This window comes from Acanthopagrus latus, chromosome 18 (genome assembly GCF_904848185.1).
Source record: "Acanthopagrus latus isolate v.2019 chromosome 18, fAcaLat1.1, whole genome shotgun sequence".
In the NCBI taxonomy this organism is placed as follows: Eukaryota; Metazoa; Chordata; class Actinopteri; order Spariformes; family Sparidae; genus Acanthopagrus; species Acanthopagrus latus.
Window position 1 is genome coordinate 1,110,187 of NC_051056.1, and position 26,934 is coordinate 1,137,120.

The 26,934-nt window shown below is 45.8% G+C and overlaps 1 protein-coding gene across 2 annotated transcripts in view; it reads right to left on the reverse strand.

Moving 5' to 3' along the window:
• abca1b (ATP-binding cassette, sub-family A (ABC1), member 1B) overlaps positions 1 to 26,934 on the reverse strand; it is a 45,706-nt gene that overhangs the window by 13,464 nt on the left and 5,308 nt on the right. For both annotated transcript variants that reach the window (XM_037076835.1, XM_037076834.1), the window contains 36 exons: positions 25,565 to 25,707; positions 24,622 to 24,715; positions 19,634 to 19,775; positions 18,964 to 19,082; positions 16,557 to 16,678; positions 16,247 to 16,450; positions 14,239 to 14,328; positions 12,062 to 12,302; positions 11,820 to 11,959; positions 11,621 to 11,737; positions 11,159 to 11,353; positions 10,842 to 11,047; positions 10,496 to 10,672; positions 10,087 to 10,309; positions 9,564 to 9,785; positions 9,265 to 9,469; positions 8,872 to 8,988; positions 7,720 to 7,894; positions 7,484 to 7,615; positions 7,108 to 7,385; positions 6,802 to 7,022; positions 6,481 to 6,556; positions 6,149 to 6,399; positions 5,827 to 5,878; positions 5,599 to 5,721; positions 5,214 to 5,362; positions 5,005 to 5,129; positions 4,788 to 4,886; positions 4,431 to 4,620; positions 4,100 to 4,194; positions 3,919 to 3,951; positions 3,707 to 3,812; positions 3,537 to 3,611; positions 3,188 to 3,357; positions 852 to 1,029; positions 274 to 389 (listed from right to left, as the gene is read on the reverse strand). In XM_037076835.1, coding sequence (XP_036932730.1) covers positions 274 to 389; positions 852 to 1,029; positions 3,188 to 3,357; positions 3,537 to 3,611; positions 3,707 to 3,812; positions 3,919 to 3,951; positions 4,100 to 4,194; positions 4,431 to 4,620; positions 4,788 to 4,886; positions 5,005 to 5,129; positions 5,214 to 5,362; positions 5,599 to 5,721; positions 5,827 to 5,878; positions 6,149 to 6,399; positions 6,481 to 6,556; positions 6,802 to 7,022; positions 7,108 to 7,385; positions 7,484 to 7,615; positions 7,720 to 7,894; positions 8,872 to 8,988; positions 9,265 to 9,469; positions 9,564 to 9,785; positions 10,087 to 10,309; positions 10,496 to 10,672; positions 10,842 to 11,047; positions 11,159 to 11,353; positions 11,621 to 11,737; positions 11,820 to 11,959; positions 12,062 to 12,302; positions 14,239 to 14,328; positions 16,247 to 16,450; positions 16,557 to 16,678; positions 18,964 to 19,082; positions 19,634 to 19,775; positions 24,622 to 24,715; positions 25,565 to 25,630 — 5,324 coding nt within the window. In that variant the 5' untranslated portion in view covers positions 25,631 to 25,707. The remainder of the gene's footprint in view (positions 1 to 273; positions 390 to 851; positions 1,030 to 3,187; positions 3,358 to 3,536; positions 3,612 to 3,706; positions 3,813 to 3,918; positions 3,952 to 4,099; positions 4,195 to 4,430; positions 4,621 to 4,787; positions 4,887 to 5,004; positions 5,130 to 5,213; positions 5,363 to 5,598; positions 5,722 to 5,826; positions 5,879 to 6,148; positions 6,400 to 6,480; positions 6,557 to 6,801; positions 7,023 to 7,107; positions 7,386 to 7,483; positions 7,616 to 7,719; positions 7,895 to 8,871; positions 8,989 to 9,264; positions 9,470 to 9,563; positions 9,786 to 10,086; positions 10,310 to 10,495; positions 10,673 to 10,841; positions 11,048 to 11,158; positions 11,354 to 11,620; positions 11,738 to 11,819; positions 11,960 to 12,061; positions 12,303 to 14,238; positions 14,329 to 16,246; positions 16,451 to 16,556; positions 16,679 to 18,963; positions 19,083 to 19,633; positions 19,776 to 24,621; positions 24,716 to 25,564; positions 25,708 to 26,934) is intronic.

The following is a 26,934-nucleotide window of genomic DNA, read 5'->3' on the forward strand; positions in this document are numbered from 1 at the left end:
AGTAGTATCAGTTACATTGGTATATAGTGTATATAGTAGTATCAGTTACATTAGTATATAGTGTATATAGTAGTATCAGTTACATTAGTATATAGTGTATATAGTAGTATCAGTTACATTAGTATATAGTGTATATAGTAGTATCAGTTACATTAGTATATAGTGTATATAGTAGTATCAGTTACATTAGTATATAGTGTATATAGTAGTATCAGTTACATTAGTATATAGTGTATATAGTAGTATCAGTAGTGTGAGTATTGCGTGTCAGACCCGTAGAGCAGCAGCAGCAGGGCGAGCACTGGCAGGTTGGTGGACGACACGTAGGCTTTTTGTTGGAAACAGATGAAGATGATGACAACCAGCGTAGCAGGGACAATGTAGTTACACTGCAGAGAGACACAAACAGTATCAACACACAAACATACACACAGACACACACTGATACACACAGACACACACCCACACACAAACTGATACACACATAGACACACACACTGATACACACAGACACACACACACACAAACTGATACACACATAGACACACAGAGACATATGCACATAGACACACACTGATACACACAGACACACACACACACAAACTGATACACACATAGACACACACAGAGACATATGCACATAGACACACACAGAGACATATGCACATAGACACACACACACACACACACACACACACACACACACACACACACACACACACACACACACAAACTGATACACACATAGACACACACAGAGACATATGTACATAGACACACACTGATACACACAGAGACATACGCACACAGACACACAGTGATCTGGTGAGCAGGACTTGTTTTTGTCTCACCATGTCCCAGATGAAGTTGGCCACCCAGTAGAGCAGTGGCTGCACTCCACTGATGAACTGCATGTGTTTGGCTTTATTGACGCGCTCCTGGATGAGGAAGACCACGAAACTTGCCGGGACGAAGGACATGGCGAAGATCACACAGATGGACACCAGGACATCCACAGAGGTTGTCACCCTGGAGACAAAGGAGGAGTTCACAGCTGCCATTAACCTGCGCCTGATGTGGTCCTGCTCTGTATGAAACAGACATTCAAGGCTATAGCCCTGGATGTTTTGGGAGTAGCCCCGAATTTCTGTGCCTTAAAAAAAAGAGCTACTTGGTGAATTATGTGGACAGTCTACGACAGAACATTTCATAGATTTCATTTCTATATTCCATCCATTTAAATAGGCTAAATTTACATCTTCAAGTTACCTATCTTCATTATTCCCCCTTTTCTTCAGAAGCCTATGGGGGCTGCCATGACAGATAACTACTTCCACTGGCGGTTTTCTGTTTTCAGGTGCCTTGCAACTGCATGAATGACTGCCGCCAAGCTAGCCCAAAACATTTAGCATTATGTGATAAATGCAAAATTGTTTTTAAAATGAGCTCAGGTACAACATGTGCCATTGTTGGCTGCCACAACAATCCCCCAAAATTTAAGTTTTTTTCAAAAACTTCTTGTGGATAATATCAACAACTTTGACAAACATGTCCGTGCCCTGTGCCCTATGCTCTGCACACCATGCCGAGGAGGGAGGACTGTAATTGCAGTTATTTCTTGTTTTCCACCTGTTTTTTTTCCAGCTGGTAGCATATATGCTGATTAGCATTAATGTTAGCTATTTGGCTACAGTATCAATATTTATATCATGTTATGTTGCCTCGTATTTCTTTTTACAATCATTACTGTTGCATTCATTAGTATCCTACGAGCAAGTTGAAAATTGTATCTGAAATTGCAAATCTGTTATGTTATATTGCATATAATACTGTAAAAAGGGGATGTTACATAGTCTGAGACAGAATGTAATCATGGATGTGGGTAGTATAATAATCAATACATGTCTCAAATTGAATAATCATTTATACAAGGGGCACAGAACTGTCCTCACAACTTTTTAAAACATCTGTACTGTGTATCCACCTCCAATTTTTAAAGACGTTTTTTAGAGTGAGCACCACAGCTACACTGGCGTAAACACAGAGTTCAACCAGTTCAACTGGAAGGGCATAACTGACTACCACTATGAACCATGGGTACACTTGCGAAATCCCCGGACCCCATCAAAAAAAGACTCTAAAGCCCCAGATGTTTTACACTCCTAGCGACGCCCCTGAGCAAACCTGTCCATCACTAGGTCAAACAGACAAGGTCCAAATAATGACGAATTAGTCAGAGACAGCGTTTCACAGAGTTTATAAAGTGCCTCCTATCTCAATGCCTCACTAAACTGAGACATTTGTTAAGGGAGTCTGGTGATGGTGTGTTTTTTGTCAGCTAAGTAGGCGGTCCTTCAGTGTGAACCAGGACACTCAGAGCTGTCCACCAGGGGTCAAATCAATCAGGTCATGTGTTGACTCAGGTGTCAACAGCCTCAGAGATGAGGACCAGAGAATCCATTATCGTCGGTATGGGGACACCAGGGTGTGGTAGTCCAGGTGTGGAGTCATGCAGTGCGTTTACATGACACTTAAGAAAACCGAATTACTGTGTCAGTTCGACTATGATTGAATCTTTAAGATGCATGTATACACCTTAGTCTGACTAAAATTGGACCAGATCGGACTTCTCATAGTCGAATTAAGGCACCCAGATTATTCGATTGATAGTGGCATTACTCCTGCATGTATACGTTCTAGCGGATTGGATCAGATTTTGCGTTCTGTGCAGGTGCGAGATTTTTCCCCGGGACCATGAGCCGGAAGTAGACGGACGGCGGTGGCAGCGTCTTTCCTCCGAAATCACTGCAAGAAAGAGCACCATAGTGCACCTAGTTTGTGTAATTATCTTGTTCACCATATACGAAGTGTGCAAAGATGTAGCTTCGTCTCGCTCTTCGTACACCATCTTTCTTAAATGCCGAGGCAGCTGGTGACATAAAGAGGTCAGCCGGAGGTGTTTCTGTTACCACTAGTTGAAATGGGTACAGTGCCACCTAGCGTACCGGGGTATGACATGCTCCATAGTCCGATTTTCTCACCGGCATGTATACTCGGATAATTGCAGTTGTCTGATTGAGTGGCATAGTCGAACTATGGCTGTAATCTGACTGAGCTGTGCATGTAAACGCACTGATGGTTGAGTTTTTTGTCAGGTGTGTAACCCGTCACAGGTGAGTGTACTCACAGTGCGACCTGTGACAGCTGCTCCTTGGTCAGGTTCAGAGGGTGGTTGAAGGCTCTGATGCCGTACTGGCTGGCGTCCCGTCCCTCAGGTAAGTTTGCTCTCAGGATGCCGTTATTCATCACGTTGATAAACGCTCCAATACTGTGCCAGCCTTTGTTATTAAACCAGATCTGAGTGCATGCGCGCGCACACACACACACGCACACGCACACACACACACACACACACACACACACACACACACACACACACACACACGCACACAGCTCATTAATGTTCATTGATCACTTCATTATTGTCCTTTGGTGACGTGTCTCGACTCCCTCTAGTCGTTCCATCTGTTTCTCACCTTCACGTTGTTCTTTGTGTCCAAACCGTTGATGAAACCAGACAAACTATCCAGAAACCGATCAGCTGCAGCTCCCTGAAACACGCACACACACAGCCAAGTCTAAGTGTGTGACACACACACGCACACCCACACACACACAGTGACATTTGAACTCCTCTCTCTCTGACCTTCTGTAACTCAAAGATCTTTCGGACTCTCTCGATGGCGTCATCGATCTCATTGGCGGGTGGGAGGACCTGAGTGCTCCTGGCGCCCAATGAGAAGCCTCCATACCTGCAGACAGAAAAAACAGAAGAAAATAAAATTTCAAAAACTGGAAACAATGATGGAATGAAGTTATGATTTTCAAAATAAAAGCAGAACAGAAGAATTGACTGACCTGAATTCATTCACCCACACTTTGTTCTTCAAACTGGAACAAACATTCAGACTGTAAGTCAATGCTCACTGTGTACCTGCAGTACTTGTGTGTATTTGTACTGTGTTATCTTCTGTGTGTGTGTGTGTGTGTGTGTGTGTGTGTGTGTGTGTGTGTGTGTGTGTGTGTGTGTGTGTGTAACCTCTTGCCAATGATCTCAGCGTAGGTTTTCACCAGATAGTCTGAGATATTTCTTCCTGTCAGGTTCTGCAGAGTGTCGGTGGCGCTCAGCTTCATCTGAACAACAACATAAACAACAACAACTGAATGATTTCATCATAAACACTACTTTGGTCCAACAGAGAAGCAGTGATAAATATAAATAGATCTTAAAATTAATTGAGTCAAACTGCTGCTGAAGATCATGTTCAAGTGTGTGTTCAGGTGAGCTCAGGTGTGTGTTCAGGTGTGTTAAGTTGTTTTCATGTGTGTGTTTAGGTGTGTTCAGGTCCGTGTTCAGGTGTGTGTCTGACCTCAGGTGGTGGCAGTCCTCCAGCTCCAGCAGGACAGTCTGGCAGCATCTTCTTCTTCCCATCGCAGCTGCAGACGCAGGCAGGAGACGGGTCCTCCATGGTCCAGTTAGAGGAGCTGAAGAGCTGCTGAACGCTCTCTGGGACGTCTGGAGTCCTCCAGTCCTCATCGCCCATAGTACAGGGAGCTTCTCTGATTATTGATCAGCAGTGATTAGTATTGATATGGACAGTGACTCAACAGCAGCAGCTCACACCGACAGTATGATGATGATGCTTTGTGTTTAAATTTGATCATCACAATATTATGGATTGTCTCTTCCTGATCAATCAATTATTAGATCATTGATGTTTTCTTACGGGATGGGAAATCCGTCCATGCAGCGAGTCCCAAAACCCGGAGGGTCCAACAGAGCATTCAATAACTGCTGCATGTTGGAATCTGCAGGAGCGTCATCACTAACACACACACAGTTATGTTACTGTTAATAATCACATTGTTTCATTTCCGACTTCAGTTTGCAGCTGGAACTGATAGTGTAATAACAGGAGAGGACAGTTAAGGACAGGTGTGTACCTGATGAAGGTGACCTGGTCCTCATACATCCAGGGCTGCAGCTCCAGACTGGGATATTTTCCAAACGGGGGGACGATGAGGCTGAAGACCAGAGCGATGCACACAAACACAGCGGGGAGAACGATCTGCAGGACGGACGCTTCAAGATTCAGACCAAAAAGAAAAACTACACAGCGAACAACTGAACAACAGCTCAGGTGTGAGCGTACCTGAGCAAAGAAGCCCTTCCTGGAGCGCCGAGCGTACAGAAATCGTTTCCACATCAGAGCCACAAACTGCTGCCGCTTCAGACCCCAACCGCTCACCTGGTAGGAACCTTTACCATCGGAGCAGTTCAGCCAGTCCGTCTCCCTGCTCACTGGCAAGTCACATTTAAGATTCAAGATTTCAGATTCAAAATTGATTTTATTTATCCCAATGGGGAAATTCACTTGTTACAACAGCTCAAGATTCAACAGTGCAGCAAAAAGAATCAGAAAAAATACGCATAAAGTTAAATAGAAGAACACAAGATATTTACAAAAACAAACAAGCTAACATTAGCCTTGATAAAGTCATAGATATAAATAACAGCTGGAGCAAAAGTCAGTCTACCTGCGTCTGCATCAGACTCGTTCTCGTTGTTGTCGTCCTCTGTCAACGGCCTCAGACAGCTCTGATGATCTCCTCCTCCGAAAGCATGAGTCCTCCTTCGCCTCCGAACAGGAAGTGTACCATCTGAACACACACACACACACACACACACACACACACACACGTCAGGATGATGACTTCAGTGTGTTGTAATGACATCACAGTGTGAGGTCAGAGGTCAGGTCTCACCTGAGGGAACATCGGTGTCAACTCCATTATCTTCAGCCACTTTCAGGAAAATCTACAGAGAATTAAAATTAATCAGAGTGAGGATCTGGATCGTTATGGCCAGGAGTTTGGTTCTTAATTAATCTTGTTTATGATCTGATCATCTGATATACAGCTGGATGTCGACAACAGGATATTAAATATGTTTTCACTCAGATAAGTCTTGAATCTGAAACAAAGAAACGTCTGATCCTCGATGATGAGTCTGCAGCTGAAGCACAGCTTGAATTCTGTGTTGTAATATTTGTGTGTTTAATGTTTGGATGGATCGGGTCAACGTCACCTCCTCCAGCGTGGTGTCCGACACGCCATAGCTGGAGATGCCAAGGTCGGGCAGCTTCAGGTCCAGGTCTTTGAAGAGCTCCACGAAGGCTCCGTCCTTGGCGGCGCTGTACGGCAGGATGTAGGTCAGCTCGTGACCCAGATCCTCCACCAGGCGGGCGGCAGGGACGTGACACAGGATCAGACCCGACACCAGTGACACGTCGGGCGGGACAAAGGGGACGTCACAGATGGATGCGGCAGGGCCGTTCTCTGAGGATGGAGATGTGAGACACAGATCAGATCCACCTGAAGGTGAACAAATCAAACGCTCTGCAAGAACAGAGAGCTCACCAATGGTCGCAGCCTCACTTTCATGTTCGCTGCCGAGGCCGGCATCACTGCTGCTGACCGAGGCGCACTCCTCCTCCTGTGAGAGGACAAGTCCACAGGTGAAGTTCTCTGTCAATAAATACTGCACAGAGACTGAGTACTGATACTGATACTGCACAGGGTGGGTACAAATACTACAGAGAAATATAACAGAGAGATTAACAGCTGAAGTACTGCTTAGTCTGTCTTCATCATGCTGTGGTTGTATGAGTAAAAATGAGAGAGTCTGTACTGAGACACAGTGATTATGGTGACGACGATGATGATGCTGATGACACTCACCTTCTTGGTGAAGGACACAGTGCTGGACGAGTTCCTGCAGGAGCTGAGTGACGGCTCTGGTTCTTTCTTGACCAGCGTCAGGTAGTAGCCCGTCCCCAGCTGGTTCTTCAGGTACAGAGATGAACCCACACAGCACAGCTTCCCGTGGGAGATGATGGCAATGCGGTCTCCCAGGATGTCCGCCTCGTCCATGTGGTGCGTGGACAGGATGATGGTCCGACCTGACAGGAAACAGGAGATTAAAGACCAGCTGCTGAAGACAAACAGTACCACTGATTAATCCAACCAATCGGGACAGCTCTGTACCCTGTCGGTACTTCAGCAGCAGGTCCCAGATCCCTCTGCGGGCATATGGGTCGACGCCGGCGGTGGGCTCGTCCAGGATCACGACCTTTGATCCCCCGACGAAGGCCAGAGCCACAGATAGTTTCCTCTGCATGCCGCCAGACAGGGTGCTGGTCCTTGAGTGCCGTTTGTGCGGCAGCCCAGTGTCCTTCAGGATTTGCTGGATCTCACCTTTCACTTGCTCCTCCGACAGGCCTTTGAGCCGGCCATAGAACCAGATGTGCTCCTCCACCGTCAGCCTGCAGGAGATGCCACGACACAGACAAGCTCACATGATGAATCAGGTGGATTCATTTACAGATGAGGCTGAAGAGATTCCATATCCCTGGACACTCACATGCTGAAGAGGACGTTGTGCTGAGGACAGACGCCCAGACTCTGTCTGATGGCACTCAGCTCAGACCGGATGTCTTTGCCCAGGATGTAGGCCGTCCCCGAGGTGGGAGGGAAGAGACCTGTCAGGATGGACCTGCAGTGGGGACAGGAGGACAAAAAGGTCCTGGATCTGAGTCTGAACTGTATCTGAGTCTGACACCTGGATGAGGACTGGTACTGGTATGGTCCTGTACTCACATGGTGGTGGTTTTTCCGGCTCCGTTGTGTCCGAGGAAGGACGTGATTTGTCCCTCGTAGAAGCCGAGCGTCAGTCCATCTATTGCCAGCTTCTTCCCGTGACGATAAACCTTCACCAGGTTCTCGATGTAGACGCCTAGCTCCAGGTGAGCCGGCTCCTCCTCGATACACACCACTGGAAGCACAGACACATGTAGTACAGGATGATACCAAAATGGCGATGGAAAAAGATTTGGGGGTTGACCTTTCTGAAGATATGTGGCAATACAGTCTAGAACGTATTCATACCTCATCACTGTGTATACACCATGGTTTAATTCAATCTAAACTACTCCATCACCTGCACTATTCAAGGGATAAATTGTCCAAACTCTTTCCCACTGCAGATCCTGGTTGTCTGAGGTGCAGCTATGTACCCACCACAATCGGACACATGTTCTGGTTATGCACCTCCCTCAACGACTATTGGAGACAGATATTCGATGTATTTTAAAAATCTGTGGTCAGACTATAGCTGACTATCACACAGCCATCTTTGGCATACCGCCCCAGGCTGCCAAGTCTCAAATTTACAAACAAATGCTTTAGCATTTGCCTCCCTGCTTGTTCGCAGACTCATAGTTTTTAACTGGAAATCAAATTCAGCCCTGTCATTTCTGCAGTGGTTCAGGGATGCACTATCTTCTCTACCTTTAGAGAAATTGAGATACAAGATATGTTAAGCCTGCAAAAGCTTCACCTTGACCTGGAGTCCCTTTATAGAATTTGTAGAAGAATTTCCCTTTCAATGATACATCTTAACACGAGTTGTACTGGATAGTTACAACTACTTGTAACATGATCAAAACTTCAGTTCACCCATTATATGATGAGAAGTTCCTGTCTGACTATTTTTGTATTTGTCTTTGTAATTTTCTGTTTATTTATTTATTTTTTTTGATGGTGGGAGGTGGGTACTTTTCTTTTTGTGTCTGTGTTTGTAAGCTGTATGCTTGTTAATGAAAAACTGCTAAATAAATTCATAAAAAAAGTACAGGAGGATATAAGATGTTTTTTGTACTTTCAAATCTATATTTAGTCTTCATGATTACAGATGTTACAGATGCAGCTCTGTGATGCCCCCTGTGGTCACCATTGTTACTGCAGTCTCACCGTCAGGGTTTCCTTTGCGGCTCAGAGGGACTTTGTTTTTGGACTTTGTGTCTTTCTCTCCGAGCCAGTAGGACTTGGTGAAGGGGAAGTACCAGGGCCGCGGGATGCCGTATTGACCTGAGATACACAGAAAACAGACTTAATGAAACTCAGAGTGATGACAAATGTTTCTGAATAAGGATTTAATATATTTACACTTAAACACACTTTTGTATCTTTGCCTTCGTGACCTAAAATAGATTTAGAAACATGATGAAGTGAGATGAAGTTAAAGAGCTTCAGATCTATTGATAAAATTATTTCTTTGTTTTCTCCTCTGAAACCATCAGCTGTTTCATAATAACATCTCGTTGTTCAACTCGGTGATGAAATAAAAACCATGTCAGCTCTCACCTGGAAACACGGCCTCGATGTACCAGGTGAGGACTCCGTACACAAAGGAGTCCAGGTACATCATGGTGATGGCGGTGCGGAGGCTGAAGTCGTCCTCTTCCAGAGGACTGGACACCAGGTTCTTCCACTGGATCCCGACACCCTGCTCCTCGAACAGAGCAAAGTACTCACAGCCAAACCCGAATGCCACCGGAGACAGGAGGCTCTGTGGGGCGGGATGACATGGGACTGACATGTCAGTCTGTCCAATCACAACACAGCATCAGGACAACAAACCAGTCAGAGTCTGGAGGTCTTACAGCAAAGACTTTGGCCCCAAAGCCGATGTAGTCCTGCCAGGCAACGCAGAGCACGTAGGGCAGGTAGAGGGTGAAGTAGATGATTCCTCCACAGGCAGCGGCCAGGTTAGCGCGGGCAAACGCCGTGCTGAGCAGGAAACACTGCATGATGGTTACCACAGCGAAGGAGCCCAGGAAGAGGAAGACCACGCCGGGGTCGCTGTAGGGCAGCAGGTTCCCCTTCTGCTCAGGACACAAGATCACAACAACGTTTCAGGACAGAAAACATTTATTAAACTTCTCCTGATTCTCCTGATGTCAGATTCAGTTGTGACCAATCAAGACAAGAAGAGATGAGACGAGACGAGGGAATATAATATAAGGAGGTGAATCTGTTCTGATCCTTTACTGATCCTATATTGATTCTGTGTTTATCCTGTACTGATCCTGTATTGATCTGTGGGTTAAATTCAGGTCGAGTCTGTTCTATGACGATACTTCACTTGTAATTGTGTATCATTATAATCTGTGTTGGTGTCGTCACCTTGAGCAGTAGAACCAGCAGCCCGGCACTGATCAGCAAAGGAATCAGGCTGCTGATGAACCAGCTGAACCACAAGATGCCGTTATTCAATCCCATAATCCTCATGGTCTCCTTCAGCCGCGCCTCCTTCTCGTACACCACACTCTTCAGGATGATCGCCACAGAGTACATCCAGGCCAGAGTCATGAAGAGAGGCATGGAGCGGCTCATCACACGCAGGAAACTGAGGGGGACAGGTGCGGAGAGAGGAGACAGGTGAGGAGAGAGGAGACAGGTGCGGAGAGAGGAGACAGGTGAGGAGAGAGGAGACAGGGAAGGACAGGTGATGATACAGAGGAGACAGGTGAGGAGACAGGAGAGTCGCTTTGTGTCTCAGAAACATAAAACCAGATCAGGTTCTTCTTCCTACATGTCGTCTACGTAGCACGGGTAAGGCATCTGCTGGATGTACACGCCTGTTTTCTCCTTTGTTCCTGTCATCGCTCTGATGATGCCATGTTCAATCACGTCCTGCAGGTACGTGAATCCGCCCCAGATGTACCGCATGTCCTCAAATGGGTCGGCACGAGGACCCGGATCCCAGTACCTGAAGAGGAGGATAGACGGCAGGATGAAATCCTGCTGGTTCAAACACCACAAGTCCTGATGTATATGTGTGTGTGTGTGTGTGTGTGTGTGTGTGTGTGTGTGTGTGTGTGTGTGTGTGTGTGTGTCTGTGTGTGTGTGTGTGTCTGTGTCTGTGTCTGTGTCCTTACGCGTCTTTGATCTTATTGGTCCGCTCCACGTTGTCGATGTCCATGCGGATCTTGTAGCTGAGGTTTGGCGGCAGCTCAGTGGTGTTGGGGTCAACATCCGGAAACACGATCCCCGCCCAGAACTTCCTGTCCTCCAGCAGCACCATGGACTGGCTCACCAGTCTCTCCTCAGTGGAGACCGGCTCCAGTTTGTCCAGGTTCACACACTAACACACACACACACACACAAACACAGGTCCGGATGGTAAATGTAATCAGATTACCTCTGGTGTTGTCAGCTGTTAATGTGCCAGCTGGTTGTGGTCTGTGACCCTCACCTCCATGAAGCGGGAGATACTCATGATGGCCTGGTCCGTCTCGTTGAACACTTCCCTCCAGGTGATGGCGCTACCCGGCAGCCGGGTGTCCTCCCTCCGCTTGGACAGGAAGTTAGAGATGTCGGCCACGGTCCAGTCGGTGTCGGTCAGCTGAGCATGGAAGAATCTGGCGGTGATGTTGTTCTTCAGCAGCGTCTGGATGACCAGAGCAGGAAGCCATTTCATTAATTCACAGCAGCAGGAAGTCTGAATAACTGAATGTATTGATCGACGGCAGATCACTGATCAAACACTGATTCATGATTATTCATAACAGGACACCAAAATATGATGAACTAATTAAGAGAAGGAGTTAAACCGACTAGGCTAAGAAATAAAGAGTAAATATGAAAAGTAGTGAAGAAAGAAACAAGTGAACAAGAGGAGACAGAACAGGTGAGCTGGTGGGTGGAGCCTCTGTACCCTGATCACGTCCATCTGCTCGCTGTTCTCCATGAAGTTCCAGACTTTGGGTCTCATCTCCTCCCACATACCACCCAGGTCCCTGAACACACCAAGCTCCTGGAAGGTCCGGTTCACCTGAACACAGCACAGACACAGGTGCAGGTGAGAGAGACCGCTCCTCCTGCAGAAGGGCAGCAGACAGGAAGTGATGTCATACCTCATGGATGACCCTCTGCGTGGCGGGAGTGTCGGGGGTGTACAGGATCTTCCCCATTAGCAGAGGCTTCAGAGCCTGCCAGATCATCCTGGACATCGGGTTGGAGTCCATGTTCTTCACCAGACTGTTACAGAATGGAGCTGCACGTACACACACACACACACACACACACACACACACGGGTCAGTGTCTCTTCTTCTGCAACAGTAAACTGTGTGAGTCGGTCTGACATGATCACTCACTGGACGAGTTGTCGTAGAGCGCTGCCTGTTCGTCCTCGCTGCTGTTATGGTTTCCAAACAGTGCCTTGTAGTTGCTGTCCTCGTACCAGTTCAGGGATTTGATCTGCAGTCCGCCCCCTTCAGGATGACCACACACAATCCTGGACACTGCCTGGTACATGGTGCTGGGTGACGACGTGGCGTTCTGTGTCAGGAAGATGATCTCGTTCCTCAGGTCAATCCAGCTCTTCATACTGGCCAACTGGAGGACAGGCAGGGAGGGTACTGGTAAGCCTGGTCAAAGACTACCAGGTGCATATGATGGACAGACCCAGTACCTGAAACCAGTCCCTGAACCAGAACTGTTAGAAACCAAAGACTACAAGGTACACATGAAGGACAGACTCAGTACCTGAGACCAATCCCTGAACCAGAACCGTCAGAAACTTGTTCAGAAAAACAGACACTTCAACTCTGCAGCAAGTCCACTTCTTAGTCTTCTCAGTCTGCAGTAAACACTGATGTCACAGTGTGATGTTTTCAGGATGGATTTTAACCAAAGAAATAAAAATCAAATAACACAAGGGAAGTTCGTCTACGCACCAAAACAGGAACAGGCACAATTTTCTCCCAGTCACTAGTCAGGCTGCTAACTGTAGCCCAACTGCTAACTGTAGCCATGTTGCTAAATGTAGCCATGTTGATTACTGTAGTCAGACTGCTAACTGTGGCCATGTTGCTAACTGTGGCCAGGCTGCTAACTGTGGCCCAGATTTTAACTGTAGCCATGTTGCTTACTGTAGCCATGCTGCTTACAGTAGCCCAGCTGTTAACTGTTGCCAGGCTACTAACTGTAGCCATGTTGCTAACTGTAGCCAAGCAGCTTACTGTAGCCCAGCTGCTAACTGTTGCCAGGCTGCTAACTGTAGCACAGCCGCTGACTGTTGCATGTTACCAACTGTAGCCATGTTGCTAACTGTAGCCATGTTGCCAACACTGTGTTGGTCACAGTAAGACCAGGGGGAAACACTGGACAGTTTCTTCTGTTTCTACTTCCACACATTGACACACTGCCTCTCCAGTGACGTTTAACTTTACAACAGAAACTGAATCATAGACAACAAACAAACACCGGAGACAACAAACAAACACCAGAGACAACAAACAAACACCAGAGACAACATGTTAAAGTGTGAAACTTTAACTGATGTCTGTCCTCTGAATTAATCATCAGTCAACATGAGTTTGACCTCTGCTCTCAATAAATAATCACTGAAGGAGAGTCTGTCATGACTTCCTGTTGAAGTTAGCAACATTTATCCATAAAACAACAAGAATCTTTAAAATTGTGACATTCAGATTCACTCAGAGATGTTCTGATATATACACACACACACACACACACACACACACATATATACACACACACACATATACACATACATATATACACAAATATATGTAATATCGGCACAAAGCCCCCCATTTAACAAGAATTTCAAAATAAAACTCAGACTGAAGAAAGAAAAGTATTTGAACAAGATGTTTACAGTTTCCTGTAAAACACACTCTCACACACACACACACACACACACGCACACACGCTGAGCTAAATTGAAAACATGTGACTGTGGTGTTTGGTTTGTGTGGATGCTGATGCTGTGTGTGTGTGTGTGTGTGTGTGTGTGTGTGTGTGTGTGTGTGTGTGAGAAATAACCTCAGGGTGAGAACACAACAAACTGGGTCAATCTGACTTCACTCCAACTTTATCAACGAAGAAGAGGTGTGTCTGTCAGTGTGTCTGTCAGTGCATCTCCAGTCTGTCTCCAGTCTATTTAATGTTGATGTGGGAGCTTTTAGAGTCTTCGAAGTGTTGCTGTGCATTCGAACATGGCCGCAACCTGCAGTGTGCAGTGTGTCGGCAGGACACTGACGAACACAGACGGACGCTGAGTGTTTGTTGTTTGTTCAGACTCGAGTTTTGTGTGAGGTGAAAGCCTGCTGAGACATTTGAATCTTTGTTCAGCTGGATGCTCGTCTGTCTCTGCTGCTTTTATCTGGACACAAAGACCCACTGAGACGCTGCCAAGCAAACCCAGTGGCCTCAGACTGCTGCTGCTGGAGGACTGAGGACAGTCAACTGCAGGACTGGAGGTTTGAACAGGATGACATCAGGTGTGACCAGGTGTGATTCTTACCTCGACTGCAAGTGAACCCAGGCTGTCCAGGAGGTTGTTGGTCGCCCTGGCAACCTGTTTGACGGCCTCGGGGTCGGACCGGACTTCCCTCTGAGAGACAAAGATATGTCTTAGTTTTCTACTCAAAGGGTCAGTCACTTGAAACCAACATTTTGTCTCTTGATGTGAGAGACATGTAAAATCCTCTGACATTGCATTCTTGTGGTTTGTGGTCTGTTCATTAGTTGATCATCATTATTGATCAGCTACTCCTCCTAACTGTAAACCCTCCTCTCCGAGTCTCCGACTGAAGCATTTTACAGATTTCTCTCTGTGTTGCCACGGACACAGAAACACAGTCTGAGTTTCACACAGTCAGTCGGCAGCTCGTACATTTGCTCAGACAAAAGAATTGCTGACGTACGGCTCGCTTTTCAAACCTCTCACCACCAAACGGGTCTCCAGGCTACAAAAACTGAGACTGTAAAGAGCAGCAACAGGCCAAGACATGCCTCCTCCCACACACATATTACACACTGAATACACAGCAAACACACCTGAGCACGCCCTCCAACACTCACAACTGAAGTCACCTTAGAATACAACAAGAAGTGGCTCCGACTCAATGAGCTGATGTGTTGTTGCCATGTTTACATGGACATGTCCTCTGTCTGAACGTGTCCATTAATAAAACGTTGATTTATCAATCAACAGCAGCGTCGGTCCACTTTGTTTTCAGAGATGTTCAACGGCTTCTCTGATGACTTGTCACTATGTGTTGGAATAAAATGCTAATTTTAGAGATATGTGTTGTCTTAAAGGAGCAGGTCACTCAGTCGTTAACTGCTGACTGTTTTAATCCCGAACTGTACAGATGAGCTCATTAAGCCACTTCATATGGGAGCATCAGCAGAACTAGCTGATGCTAACACTGTTAGCTCAGCAGAGCTACCTGATGCTAACATTGTTAGCAACAGCAGGGCTACCTGATGGTAACACTGTTAGCTCACCAGTGAAGCCTTCGAGTTACTGAGTGAACTGTTTTATATGAACTGTTCCTTTAAATGAGAACAATACTTCATGATATATCAACATTTGTTTGTCTGATTGTGGTTCTGGTGCAGATAAACTTTTCGTGAGATTAAATCTGGTATATATTTCGTGAGAGCCAGACGACCACATCTGATGGTCGTCATCAGTGAGATGAGGAAGCACAGGAGACTTAGATGAACGCTCAGTTAGCTGATGTTAGTTACTAAAAGGTGTTCAATGAGCCCCACCTCCTACATGGATGTTCATAAATGACATTCGGCATGCATATGTATGATGACCAGACACACAAAAAACATCCACCAAATTCATCACACATGTACAAGATTTCGCCCTGAATACCTCCATGCATCAGTACTGTGTCATATCGATAGTGCCACCTACTGGACACAGGAAATCCAACAAACATCCTATTTACATGACATTTATAGGTTTTTTCCTCCATAACATACACCACAAGATGACATGCAACTAAAAGGTGAGCACACCCTCCGACTGCATTGCCGCCAATCAATAATCAAAACACAACTGACCACAAATTCCTTTGAGGGATTTTTCACCTGTAGTCCATTTTGTTTTTATGTAGATTGCAGAGAGTTGTTCTGACTTCAGCGTACATTATTTAATACCAGTAGAAGAAGGCCACCAGGTCATAAAGGAACAACTTTCTCATTCCTATCTGGAACCAAACTTCACATGTTTGATAAGAGTCCAGCCCTTATAGGCCACATATAGGCCAATATACAGTCACAGTCACAACACCACATGTTAGACACAGGAAATGACATTTAACTCCTTCCTGCACTGTCCGGAACATGGACATTTGAAAGACGTGTGCACAGTACTCAGGCAATGGGGCCAGGTACGCTGCATGCCCCGACGCGCGTGGACTGCATTGCTGCAGATTGAACGTTTTTTTTGTTTTCTCAAACACCTCTGTTCTTTCAGAGCTCTGTCCTGTGAGCGGGTGTGAGTTTACCTGGATGGGTTTGAAGAAGTCCAGGTTGCTCAGGAAGAGCTCCTCAGCGTGGTTCAGCCAAGTGGGCGGGGCCTGACAGATCACTTCCTGTACCTGCATCGACACCTGTCGGTCAGAAATCATCACAAAGTCCTCCAGGCTCCGTCCACTGCCCCTGCGGGGACACATGTCCCTCAGGTGGACCCCAAACCCCCTCAGGAGCACCTGAGACGGACGGGGAGAAATAGACACGTTCAGAGTCTATTGAAGTCAGTCCACCATGTTGTCAGAGTGGATCTGCTCGCACTGCACACATGCAGAGTGGGCTCACCTTCTCCAGGTTGATGTCGGCGTCTCTGATCTGCTGAACATCATGCTCAGAGAATGAAGCGTTACTCCGCAGGAAGTCAGACACCGTCTCCTCGTCCTGCAGGAAATGTCTAAGCTGGAAGCCTGAGAGGGCCAAACACAGACACAGTGAGAGAGCTTCTCCTGCTCCACCTCCTCCTGCTTCACCTCCTCCACCTGCTCCTGCTCCGCTTCCTCCTGCTTCATCTCCACCCACCTCCACCTCCTCCTCCTCTGTGTGAACTTGACTCAACACTGGGTGAATTTTTTTCTCTCCCTGTTTGATGAACTAAGTTCCAGGTGAGACACACCTGAGGCTACAGGAGCGTCAGAGGAAATGTTGACCATATTTGGTCTTGTGTGGGCGTGTTTGTATGTAAATGAGTGTGTACGTGCAGAGTACATTACTGCATGTTGTCACACGTAACCCGCAACACACAGATTTTACATTCACAAAGAAAACGCCAACACACGCGCACACACACACACACACACACACACACACACACACACACACACACACAAACACTCTTCTTCTACAGGTTTTAACATGTAGCTGTAGCGATTGCACAAACACATCATCATGTTCCTTCACACTGAACTCTTCAGAGCAGTTCACCACAGTCACAAGTTTGAGAGGACTGAGGTACCGAGGCCTCTCAGGGACAAGCGGAGGTGACGGGTCAGGAGACATGCTGAGCTGTCTGACATCAGCATCTCAGAGTGATATGATTGGTCAAATGAGGAAGAGTTTCCAGCAGAGCAAAACGTCAGCTTCAATAAGGAGCCTCCGTCAGACTTTACTCAACATTAACTACAGAGCAATCAAACTGCAGCCACCACACCAACACAACCAGCTGTGAGCCAGCACTGCTGCAGAGGACGCCGCGATTGTCACCTCAGTCATCAGCACAATAATCATCTCTTTGACGCCTGAATCTCTCCTGTTTATTGAATACTGGACACTGTTGGCCTCCATAGACAAACAGAGATTCTCAGAGGATGTTTTGCTCAAAGGCAATACAGCAGTGAACAGACATACAGCTATTATTTTTTATTATTTATTACCATTATTTCCTGATGAGTGGATCACCTGTTATTATTATTCAAGCCAATTCAGCTGACTGATGTGTGACTGCAGCAAGTGAGCGAACTCTGAGGTTTCAGGTTCAGGTCCAGATTTCCTTGTGAGTCTCTCTAGTTGATTCAGCTGCAGAGCGACATGTCTGAACTCTATGACGCTTAGCGTGTCGCCGCCGAGAGAGCAGAGAGACGACACGCTGACCTCCACCTGCTGAGGCAGAGTGCTCTGGTTGTGCTCTGAAGTCTTCGCGTTTCCTCCGAGTCCGGACGGCTCAGTAACATAATGAACTCTGACCAGGTGAGAACACCTGAGAAGGTAAACCTGCTGCAGCTCGTCTCTCCGCCCACACTCACACAACCACAGCTCACTCTCATGAATTAAAGCGGTCTGTGTGATGAAGAGTGATTAAAGGAATAAAGAGCAGAAATATGCTGCAGCTCCATCAAAGGGGGGAGGAGGAGGAGGAGGCCAGCAGGTTGGAGCAGGTAGAGAAAAGAAACACCCCCCGCAGCGAGAAGAAAGTGCAAATTAACACACAAAGAAGAACATTTTTTTTGTTCAATGAGGCTGAAACTCCAGAGAACAGATGGAGGAAACCAGCTGAGGACAAATGTTTGGACTGCAGAGAACTTTTCACTTCACAGACAATAAAGACCAAGAGACCAATCGTTTTCACATGGAGGGTCAGAACTGTGCCAGACCATTTACCAACAAACAAACAGCTGTTGTTTGTGTCTTAATGTTATATCTTTCTGTACAGAAGCCCAGAGTGGCAAAAAATGTGGTGGCTCAGCTTTCTGCTTTCAACTGGTCTTCTTGTCTCAGACTTCAGAACAGCTGAAAAAATATTTGTCAGGATATTTCATCTTTTCATCTTTCAAGGTTCATTCCCAGTTCCCAGTTTCCGTAGTTCTGTCATTGTGCCTAAGACCTCATTATTATATTTAATATTTATTGATGAAAATAATTCATCAACAAAATCAACAGTCTATGAATCAGCTTGAGGTGACGAGTTGTCCACCCTTCAACAAGTCGTATTTATCTAGTTTTACTTCCTGGTCAATTACTTTAAATCATGCAGTATGAATAATCTGTCTTTACGATTTTCATTTTGTAAGAAATTATTATATTTCTCAGGCGCAGGTGGTCAAACAATTTCACCGAGGACATGTCTCTAAATTAATCGACCAGTGTATCCCAGTGCTCCACGGTGCCAGTCTGCACTGCTAGCTGCATTGCAACTGAGTCAACCAGCTAACTAGCTACTGGCTGCTCCAGCAGTTAGCGGTGACTCAGTGCTTCTTACCTGATTGGCTGTTCTGCAGCGCCTGTAAAGCCTGAGCCAGCTCCTTGAATCCATCCAGGTTCTTGTCATTCTGACTGTACAGAAGAATCTTCTTGGCGTCCGAAAACAGACGAGAGATTCTGGAGAGGAAAAGACAAAAGAGATGAACGTCAGTCTGAAACACGATGGAGCTGAATGGTTAAAAGCTTCTAGATAAAACACTGAGGGACTGAACAGGACTGGGTTCAGAGCATTCATGTGTCAGCCTGCAGGACGTCACATCAGGGACACGTTCTGTCAACAGTCACCACAATAACACTTAGTTCAGTCAAGTGGAAAACATTCTTCTTCTGCGTTGAATGTCAAATTTCAGTTTAAAAACGTTTGAATAATGAACAAAGACTAAAATTAGCATGCTAATCAGCTAGCAGGGCCTGAGAGCTTCTCTCAGTAGCTCCACCAACTCTCAGCAGAGCTCTCAGCTGCCGGTCCAGGCAGACTGACTGGAGCCAGTGACTAAGACCGCTAACTGCACAGCTAACTGAGCTAACTGACAGCAGCAGATCTGCTCTCCTCTATTTGTTGGAGCATGAAATCGACAGGTGACTGATTCTTACATACAGCATCTTTAGCAGCAGCATTTCAGAATAAAAATGACCAGTCTTTTCAGAATAAAAGCCTTAGCTCTTACATGGAGTCGTTGAAGTTGCCGACAACGCCCGGAGACTCGCCCGGCGTCGGGTGTCTGAAGCAGGGGTTGTTAGCGTTGCAGAGGATTCCTTGAAGCCACGGCAGCGTGCCAGCTGATGGCATCGCCTTGTTGGGGAAATGACCTGTGGACAGAAATAACAAAACAGGAAGTGAATCAAGGTTCACCACAGAAGTCTGTTACCAAAGTAAAAGCATCATTACAACAGAAGCTGGAGCAGATTTAATATCTGAGGAATTTAGTCTCGTTTTGTCCCAAACACAAATAAATAATTGAAGTCTCTTCAATGTCTCCGCTCACATCAGGCTGCTGATCAATAATATTTCATGTTTGTTCACACAGTCCTATCTAATGGTCCTCTGTTTGACTTTCTGTTTCTATAAAATATTCTTCTCCACAGAGGATGAACGCTGTTGTACATTGTTCAGACATTTTGAGTCTCTCCAGCACGTGTTGAGGACACATGTGTCGACTCAGCAGCTTCCCTCTGAGTTCAACTGAAGACTTTGAGGATGTCTCTTCTTTATCTTCCTGCTGCGTTGGAACTTACTGTCCATACATTCACCTGGACACACTGCGAGTAGATAACCTGTGATTGGTTTATTATCACCTGCAGTGGAGCATCAACAGCAGTGAGGGAGGAGGCAGGCAGAGCCGCAACCTTTACCCCTGTCAGCTTCATGTATGGAGAAGACGCTGCTATCAGAGAACTTTAACTGCCAACAGGCCTCCTTCTAATCACAACAGATTAGATAAAGACATACTCCGTGAGACACGTACCCTCAGGACGATCAGGGGACATTCACACTAGCTACTGACAGAAACACTGAACAGGCCATGCTGAGCAGAAACCATCCGTCAGTTCACCACTCCCTTAACCAGTCACCAATTAATCAATCGATCGATCGACAGCAAACTGAGCAGCAAATATTTGAATGATCCGTTAATCATTAATGTCGCTCATGAAGAAAAACTTCAGTGACCCGTCACAGTGACCTGATCATCATCACTGTACGTAGAGTGCTTTAGTAAAAGTACTCTACATACAGTGGTGATGATGATGTTCAGGTCAACTTCTCCTCCAACACATGTCAGAGGAAATACTGTACTTTTTACTCTATTATATTACCTCGACGGCTTTAGTTATAAGTTACTGTGGCAGAAAATGTAGTACACGTACAAGTACAAATTCTGGCACAGATATTTTCACTTTTATGTTACAGTGATCAGTTATCATTTGCTTGATTATTAATAACCGATCGATATCTTGTTTTTACTTGTGGTGGAGTATTTATATTTTCACAGTATGGTATTAGTACTCTGACTTCAGTAACGTGTTGTTTAAAAGGCAGGAACACACCGGCCCAACCGTTGGACGTCTGAAGCGTTTGGAGAGACTCGGATGAGGTCGGGAACAAATAAGTTTGGTGTGTTCAGCTGCGTCGGAAGCTTTCGGAGCCGCATGGACATTGTCTGCTCAGACCAAGCATGTGAAGTCTGAGGAGGAGGGCCGTCGGTCATCTGAGCCATTGGGTTCTCTGATTGGCGGTGTGCTAGCGAATCAGCGTGATGTGTGGGAGGGGCGGAATACTGTGTGCGCATTGATTTTCTACGCACTCCATTCCATCATTCCCCGTTTTCATGCTTTGCAGTACTGGCACGAGACTAGTTGTTATATCCGTTCAGAACGAATGAATTTGTGTTCGTAGGCAGCATGTCGAAGCGGTGTGTTTCAATGCAACTTTTCTGCCGAAGGGGTCAGACAAGAGGCAACGGATTGGTTGGAGAGTGGTCGGATAAGGCACTTGGACGTCTGGGCGGTGTGTGGGGGATAAAGGGATATTCTTGAGAAATAAAGTTTGCGGACCGCTAGCTTACGTAGTTTTAGCATCCTCAGAAACAAATCTCACCACCCGAGAAGCCTCCTTGTTGTGGGGAAGCCCTGCGAGTCGATTACCGATGCGCAGTACAGTCCCGCAGTAATGATATTCCCTGAGCTGCGGAACTCTACAGCACTCTGTAATCGACTAACAGGGCTTCCCCGCAACAAGCCTGCAGCTGGAGAGCTGAGTTTTGTTTATCTTTTCTGCACCTTGAAATGCTAATGAGCTCCGTCTGTCAACGCCTGCCTTGCCTGCTGCCTGCTTCCAGACTTTTTACTGTGATGACCAAGCTCCATCGCAATGTTATTAACATTAAACTAACTTAAAACGCCATTGCATAGCAGACCGAAGTGGAACTAGTTTCCAGCTGACTTCACCATACTCGCAGACAACTGTAAATACTATCAAACCGCAACAACACTTACTGGTGGCTTGGGTGCAGTTGCTGGGTCCAGTATGGTTGGGACTGATCCTTTTACGAGGGTCAGTGTCGAGGCAAAGCCAGCTTTGTACTGACCCTCGTTACTGAAGCAGTCTGATGTGAAGTGATTAGCACACACAAACAAACTTACACGAACCGCAGCCGGCACGTTGTCGTTAAAAATGAAACACAACTACTGTCTCTTCTGTTGTTCTGTAGCTGGGACAGAATATAGGCACTGATGTTGATTTTTACAACCAACAACAGAACAATTTGCATGTCTAGCTCTGAGTGACGACATTGTGAAACACTGCTGTCTCACTGCTGGACACACCAAACACCTCGGGGATGAACGTTCCCCTCTCAGATATGTCCTATCACTGCACAGAGGAGGTCGGCCTATGATAATGACTCCTTCCATTACGTAACGAAAGGAGCAGATTCTGAACAGCCTGTAGGAGCGCCGTGTTACCAGTGGGTGGGCTGCAGAGACCATGCAGGAATCACTTGTTTTCCTCATTCTGGGAGTTGGCAGGCTCAGGGAGGGAGAGAGAGAGAGAGAGAGAGAGAGAGAGAGAGAGAGAGAGAGAGAGACCATAGAAAACATGTGAACTTTAAATAAAAGTTACTGAACAACATTTCCTGTCTGTGTTCGACCAAACAGAGAAACATCATCCCTCCAAACTCCGCCTGTGAAGTCCCTGAACCTTTGGGTCAGATCTGTGTTCTCTGGTTCCTCCGGTCCAAAAACATTTAGTTATAAACTTTATGATAGTTGAAACATCTTCATGGTCACAGCCTGTTCATCGCATTGTTTCAGCATCAAACCTCCATCAGGAGTAAAACTGAAGGCTGATGGAGTTTTGATGCTGAAACACGTTAGAGCAGTGGTCTCAAACTGATGCAGTGAAGGGCCACTGTGGCTACAGCTTTTCATTTCAACCAAGCAAGAACACACCTGACTCGCCCTTTACTGGATCAGTTTGAGACCACTGCATTAGAGTGTTTTATTCTATGTTTCCTGTCTGAAGAGGAGCTCCGACCTGAAACATGACGTGGTCCCACCTGAACATGTCGTGGTCCCACCTGAACATGTCGTGGTCCCACCTGAACATGACGTGGCCGCTGCACTGACACATCATGAGTGTTTCAGCAGCGGTTTGTTTCGGGGTCACATAACTGAGGCGTTATCAGTAGATGATCCTCGACATGTGAACAAACGAAGAAAATCTGAACTTTAAGGAAGTGGAAAGAGCTGCTGATGTCACGTAAATGAGGATCTTAAAGTCTTAATGAAATCTCCTGTGTGAGCTCCTCAGAGTGGCTTCACACTGACAAGTTTCAACACGCCTGAGCTCACATGCCGCGTGAATCACAGCACAAATATTCCTGCTGCAGAACTGAGAGCGCTTCAGCTCACACCACTTCTGCTTTCACAGGGAAACAGAGACACTTCCTGCAGCTCAGTCCAGCGAGGTCTGGTGAGGAGAGAGGAGCTTCAGTGTGAAGTGATCCGAGTTTGTCAGGTTTCCCTCGACACAATTCAGCCAGCCTAAGAAGAGGAGGAGGACTGTTTGTTTCCCGTCGGTTGGGTTTTGATCCTCTAATAAAAAACGTTGCCTGAAGCTGCAAGCATTAATCCTGCAGCTGAGCAACATTGACATTAAACACCGGAGCCTTTACTCCTTCTCTTCATGTCATCAGCTGCATGCGTGTCAGTCCTGAAGACCGTATAACCTTTAATATCTGTTGTAACATGTTGACAGAAAACTTTCACCATCTTCTGAACGCTGCACTCCACAGCTATAGCCTAATTTAGCCTAGCTTAGCATCAAGATTAGACACATGGGGAAACAGCTAGCCTGGAGGTTCAGAGCTCCTCCAACTGATTAACAGGTCAGTGTGTGATAATATAACTGTATCAGGAGTATATTGATCGTGATCGCAGCTTTATGACCTTCACTGATGTGATATTGTCGGGTACAGCCAGTGATAAAAAGCTGTAAACTGCTCTGATAATCACTATGAGGAGTTTCAACCAGCTTCATTCACCCTCAGGACGCTTCATTTAAATCCTGCCGCAGCAACCAACCAACCTCAGCCGCGCCACACCCACACACCTGTCCAATAATCGATCAATACCCTCTGATCAGGAATCAATCAAGAACTGGCAGTCGCACTGTCAGCTGATGTCAGAGTGTCCTTAAAGGTACAAGGGTCCAACTCTGCAGCTGATAAAGATCTGATAATGAGTAGCAGCTGCACCTTCACATCGGCTCTGAGTACCTGCACTCGAACTCCCAGCATGTACCTGGCTCCCACTGACCCACCTGCAGCACCTGAGGTGACCTCTTCACAAACACAGACTGCAGGAAGACTTCAGCTGTCTGTCTCATGGACAGAACACATTAGACAGGTGAGGACAGAGACAGACAGGTGAGGACAGAGGTGGATAGATGAGGAGAGAGACAGACAGGTGAATGTTTGGACTGTGGGTCACTAAGACATGAGGATGTCCCTCTGGCTTCAGTTGATTAGACAGCTGACAGTTTTCATTGATCTGATCTAAAGCCTGAGCCTGCCAGAGCAGCTGATTGTGCCCATGGGCAAGGCACATCACTTAAGATTAAACACAGCAACGTGTCAATAAAGCTTTGTGAACTCACACTCATGCTGCTCGTAGGGAGGGTAGTTCAGCCGCACAGCGATGAGGATGAAGAAGATCAGCAGCGGCCAGATGATCTCGACCAGTAGCTGAAGCTGAGGGATGGACAGGAAGAGACCAGGACTGTCAGCAGATACCACACAACACAACACAACACACAGAGACACAGTAACACACACACACACACACACACACACACACACACACACACGGTGATCCTCTCACGAGGCTCATATAGTATCTCTGTGTGAAGCAGCTTCCTGTCGTTATTATTAGAAGTCATTCAAAATTCATGAAGAGCCATCGATTGATCGACTTCAGACCCTCAACAACAGACAGCATGGCATGGCACAGCACATACTGACTATAGATCCTCACAGATTACTGTAGTTCACTACAGATCACTAATTATCAAGGTCAAGTTTATTTCAATAGCACATGTAAAAAACAACTAAAGTGCTTCACAGGCTCAAGAATCAACAATAAACAGATATAACATCAAACAAACAGGGCACACACAACAACAGTATGTTGAGGCAAGGTTTAACTTGAATTAAAAGCCAATGAGAAAAGGTACGTTTTCAATTTAGATCTCCATTTAGATCTCTGTAGATACCCACAGATCTCTGTAGATCTACGCAGATCTCTGTAGATCTCCACAGATCTCTGTAGATCTTCAAATATTACTATTGATCATGACAGAACTTTTTAGATCACCACATAACTTAGATCACTAGCAATAACCACAGACCGCTATAGTTCCCGACAGATCACCATAAATCACTATAGATTACTTTGGATCACCCTCCTCTCATTTCAGATTCCTGCAGCTTTTTTTTCCACAAATGAAGATCAGTTTCCATCAGATCATTTTTATGAATCAGAAAAAAGGTAATGATACAGGTACAGCAATGGGTACGGGTACAGGTACAGGTGTGACTGACCGTCTGTCGTCGTCTGTAGGTGAAGTTCTTCCACAGCAACAGGCCAAGCTGTGTGGAGACAGACATGTCTCTCTCTCTCTCTCTCTCTCGCTCTCTCTCTCTCTTTCTGTCCGTCTGATGAGTGTCTCCACTGCTCGCTCGCTCTGTGTTAGACAGACAGATGGGATGAAACAGCTCACGGACCAAAGGTGCAGAGGTGAAAGGTCACAGCAGGTACAGACTCCTCCTCACACTCAACACCTGTCACAACATAATCACACACACACACACACCTTTCTCCCTGTGTGCAGCCTGTTTACCACACAAACACCACATATTAATTATATTAGTTATTAATTAATTAATACTAAATGAAATGAATGAACACACTTACCTTAAAGGAACTTTAGCGTGTTTATACTTGTCTAGCTTCAAACAGTGTTGTGGGACCTTAGTTTCCTCTGAGAGACGCTGTTATTTTCACTGATGGAAACATTTTGTAGTGCTCCTTTAATTCAACATTAAAGACTGATGTAAGCAGATGTGTTAACTGATTAAATACCATATCAGCTGTCTTTACTCACACTTGTTATTTTATAGTCTAATATTAGTGATAGGGTTTGATATTCTCCACAGAATTAATCTTTTAAACATCTTGAAACATGCAGACATCAGATATTTGTCACCAACAACACAAACTCACTTTCATTATTCAATAATAAATCAAATCCTCCAGTTTCCTCACAGCTGTTGCAAAAACCAAACTTCCCTGTTTCCTGAGCCGCAGTCATATGACTGTCGGACACTTTGACTTCCTGTCACAGTGAAGCACAAACTTAAAATTAATCAATTTGACATGTACTTATATTGCCTGTTGTGTGTTGACCGACGTGACCCAAAAACACGTTCACCAGATCTCAGAGTATTTCCTCCCCTTTCTGCTGAGAGCCTGGTTTATGTTGTTGTTCCAGTCTCCTCTGGTCTGTTTGGAGCTGATGTTTGCTCATTAAAGCAGCTCTGTGTAGTTTTGCAGAAGAAATTCAATGTGGCACTTTTAATATTTCCAATATTTATTAACTAATAATACAAACTGTTTCCAGTTTCCAATAAGGTCCCACAACACTGTTTGAAGCTAGAAAGGTGGCAGGGTCGCCCACATAAACACAGTAAAGCTCCTTTAAAGTCAGTGTGTTAATTCAGTTTATTCAGTCATGGAAACAAAGAGAGTTTGATTATTCAGTCTGTTCACACAAAAAGTAAACTACATAGTGCTCCTTTACAGCAGGTTCTCCTCCACCAGGAACAGCCATGTTTGTTGTTGCTGTATGATGTCACTATGATGTCATATGTATATGTATATTAAATGTATATCATTATCATCATGAAAAACA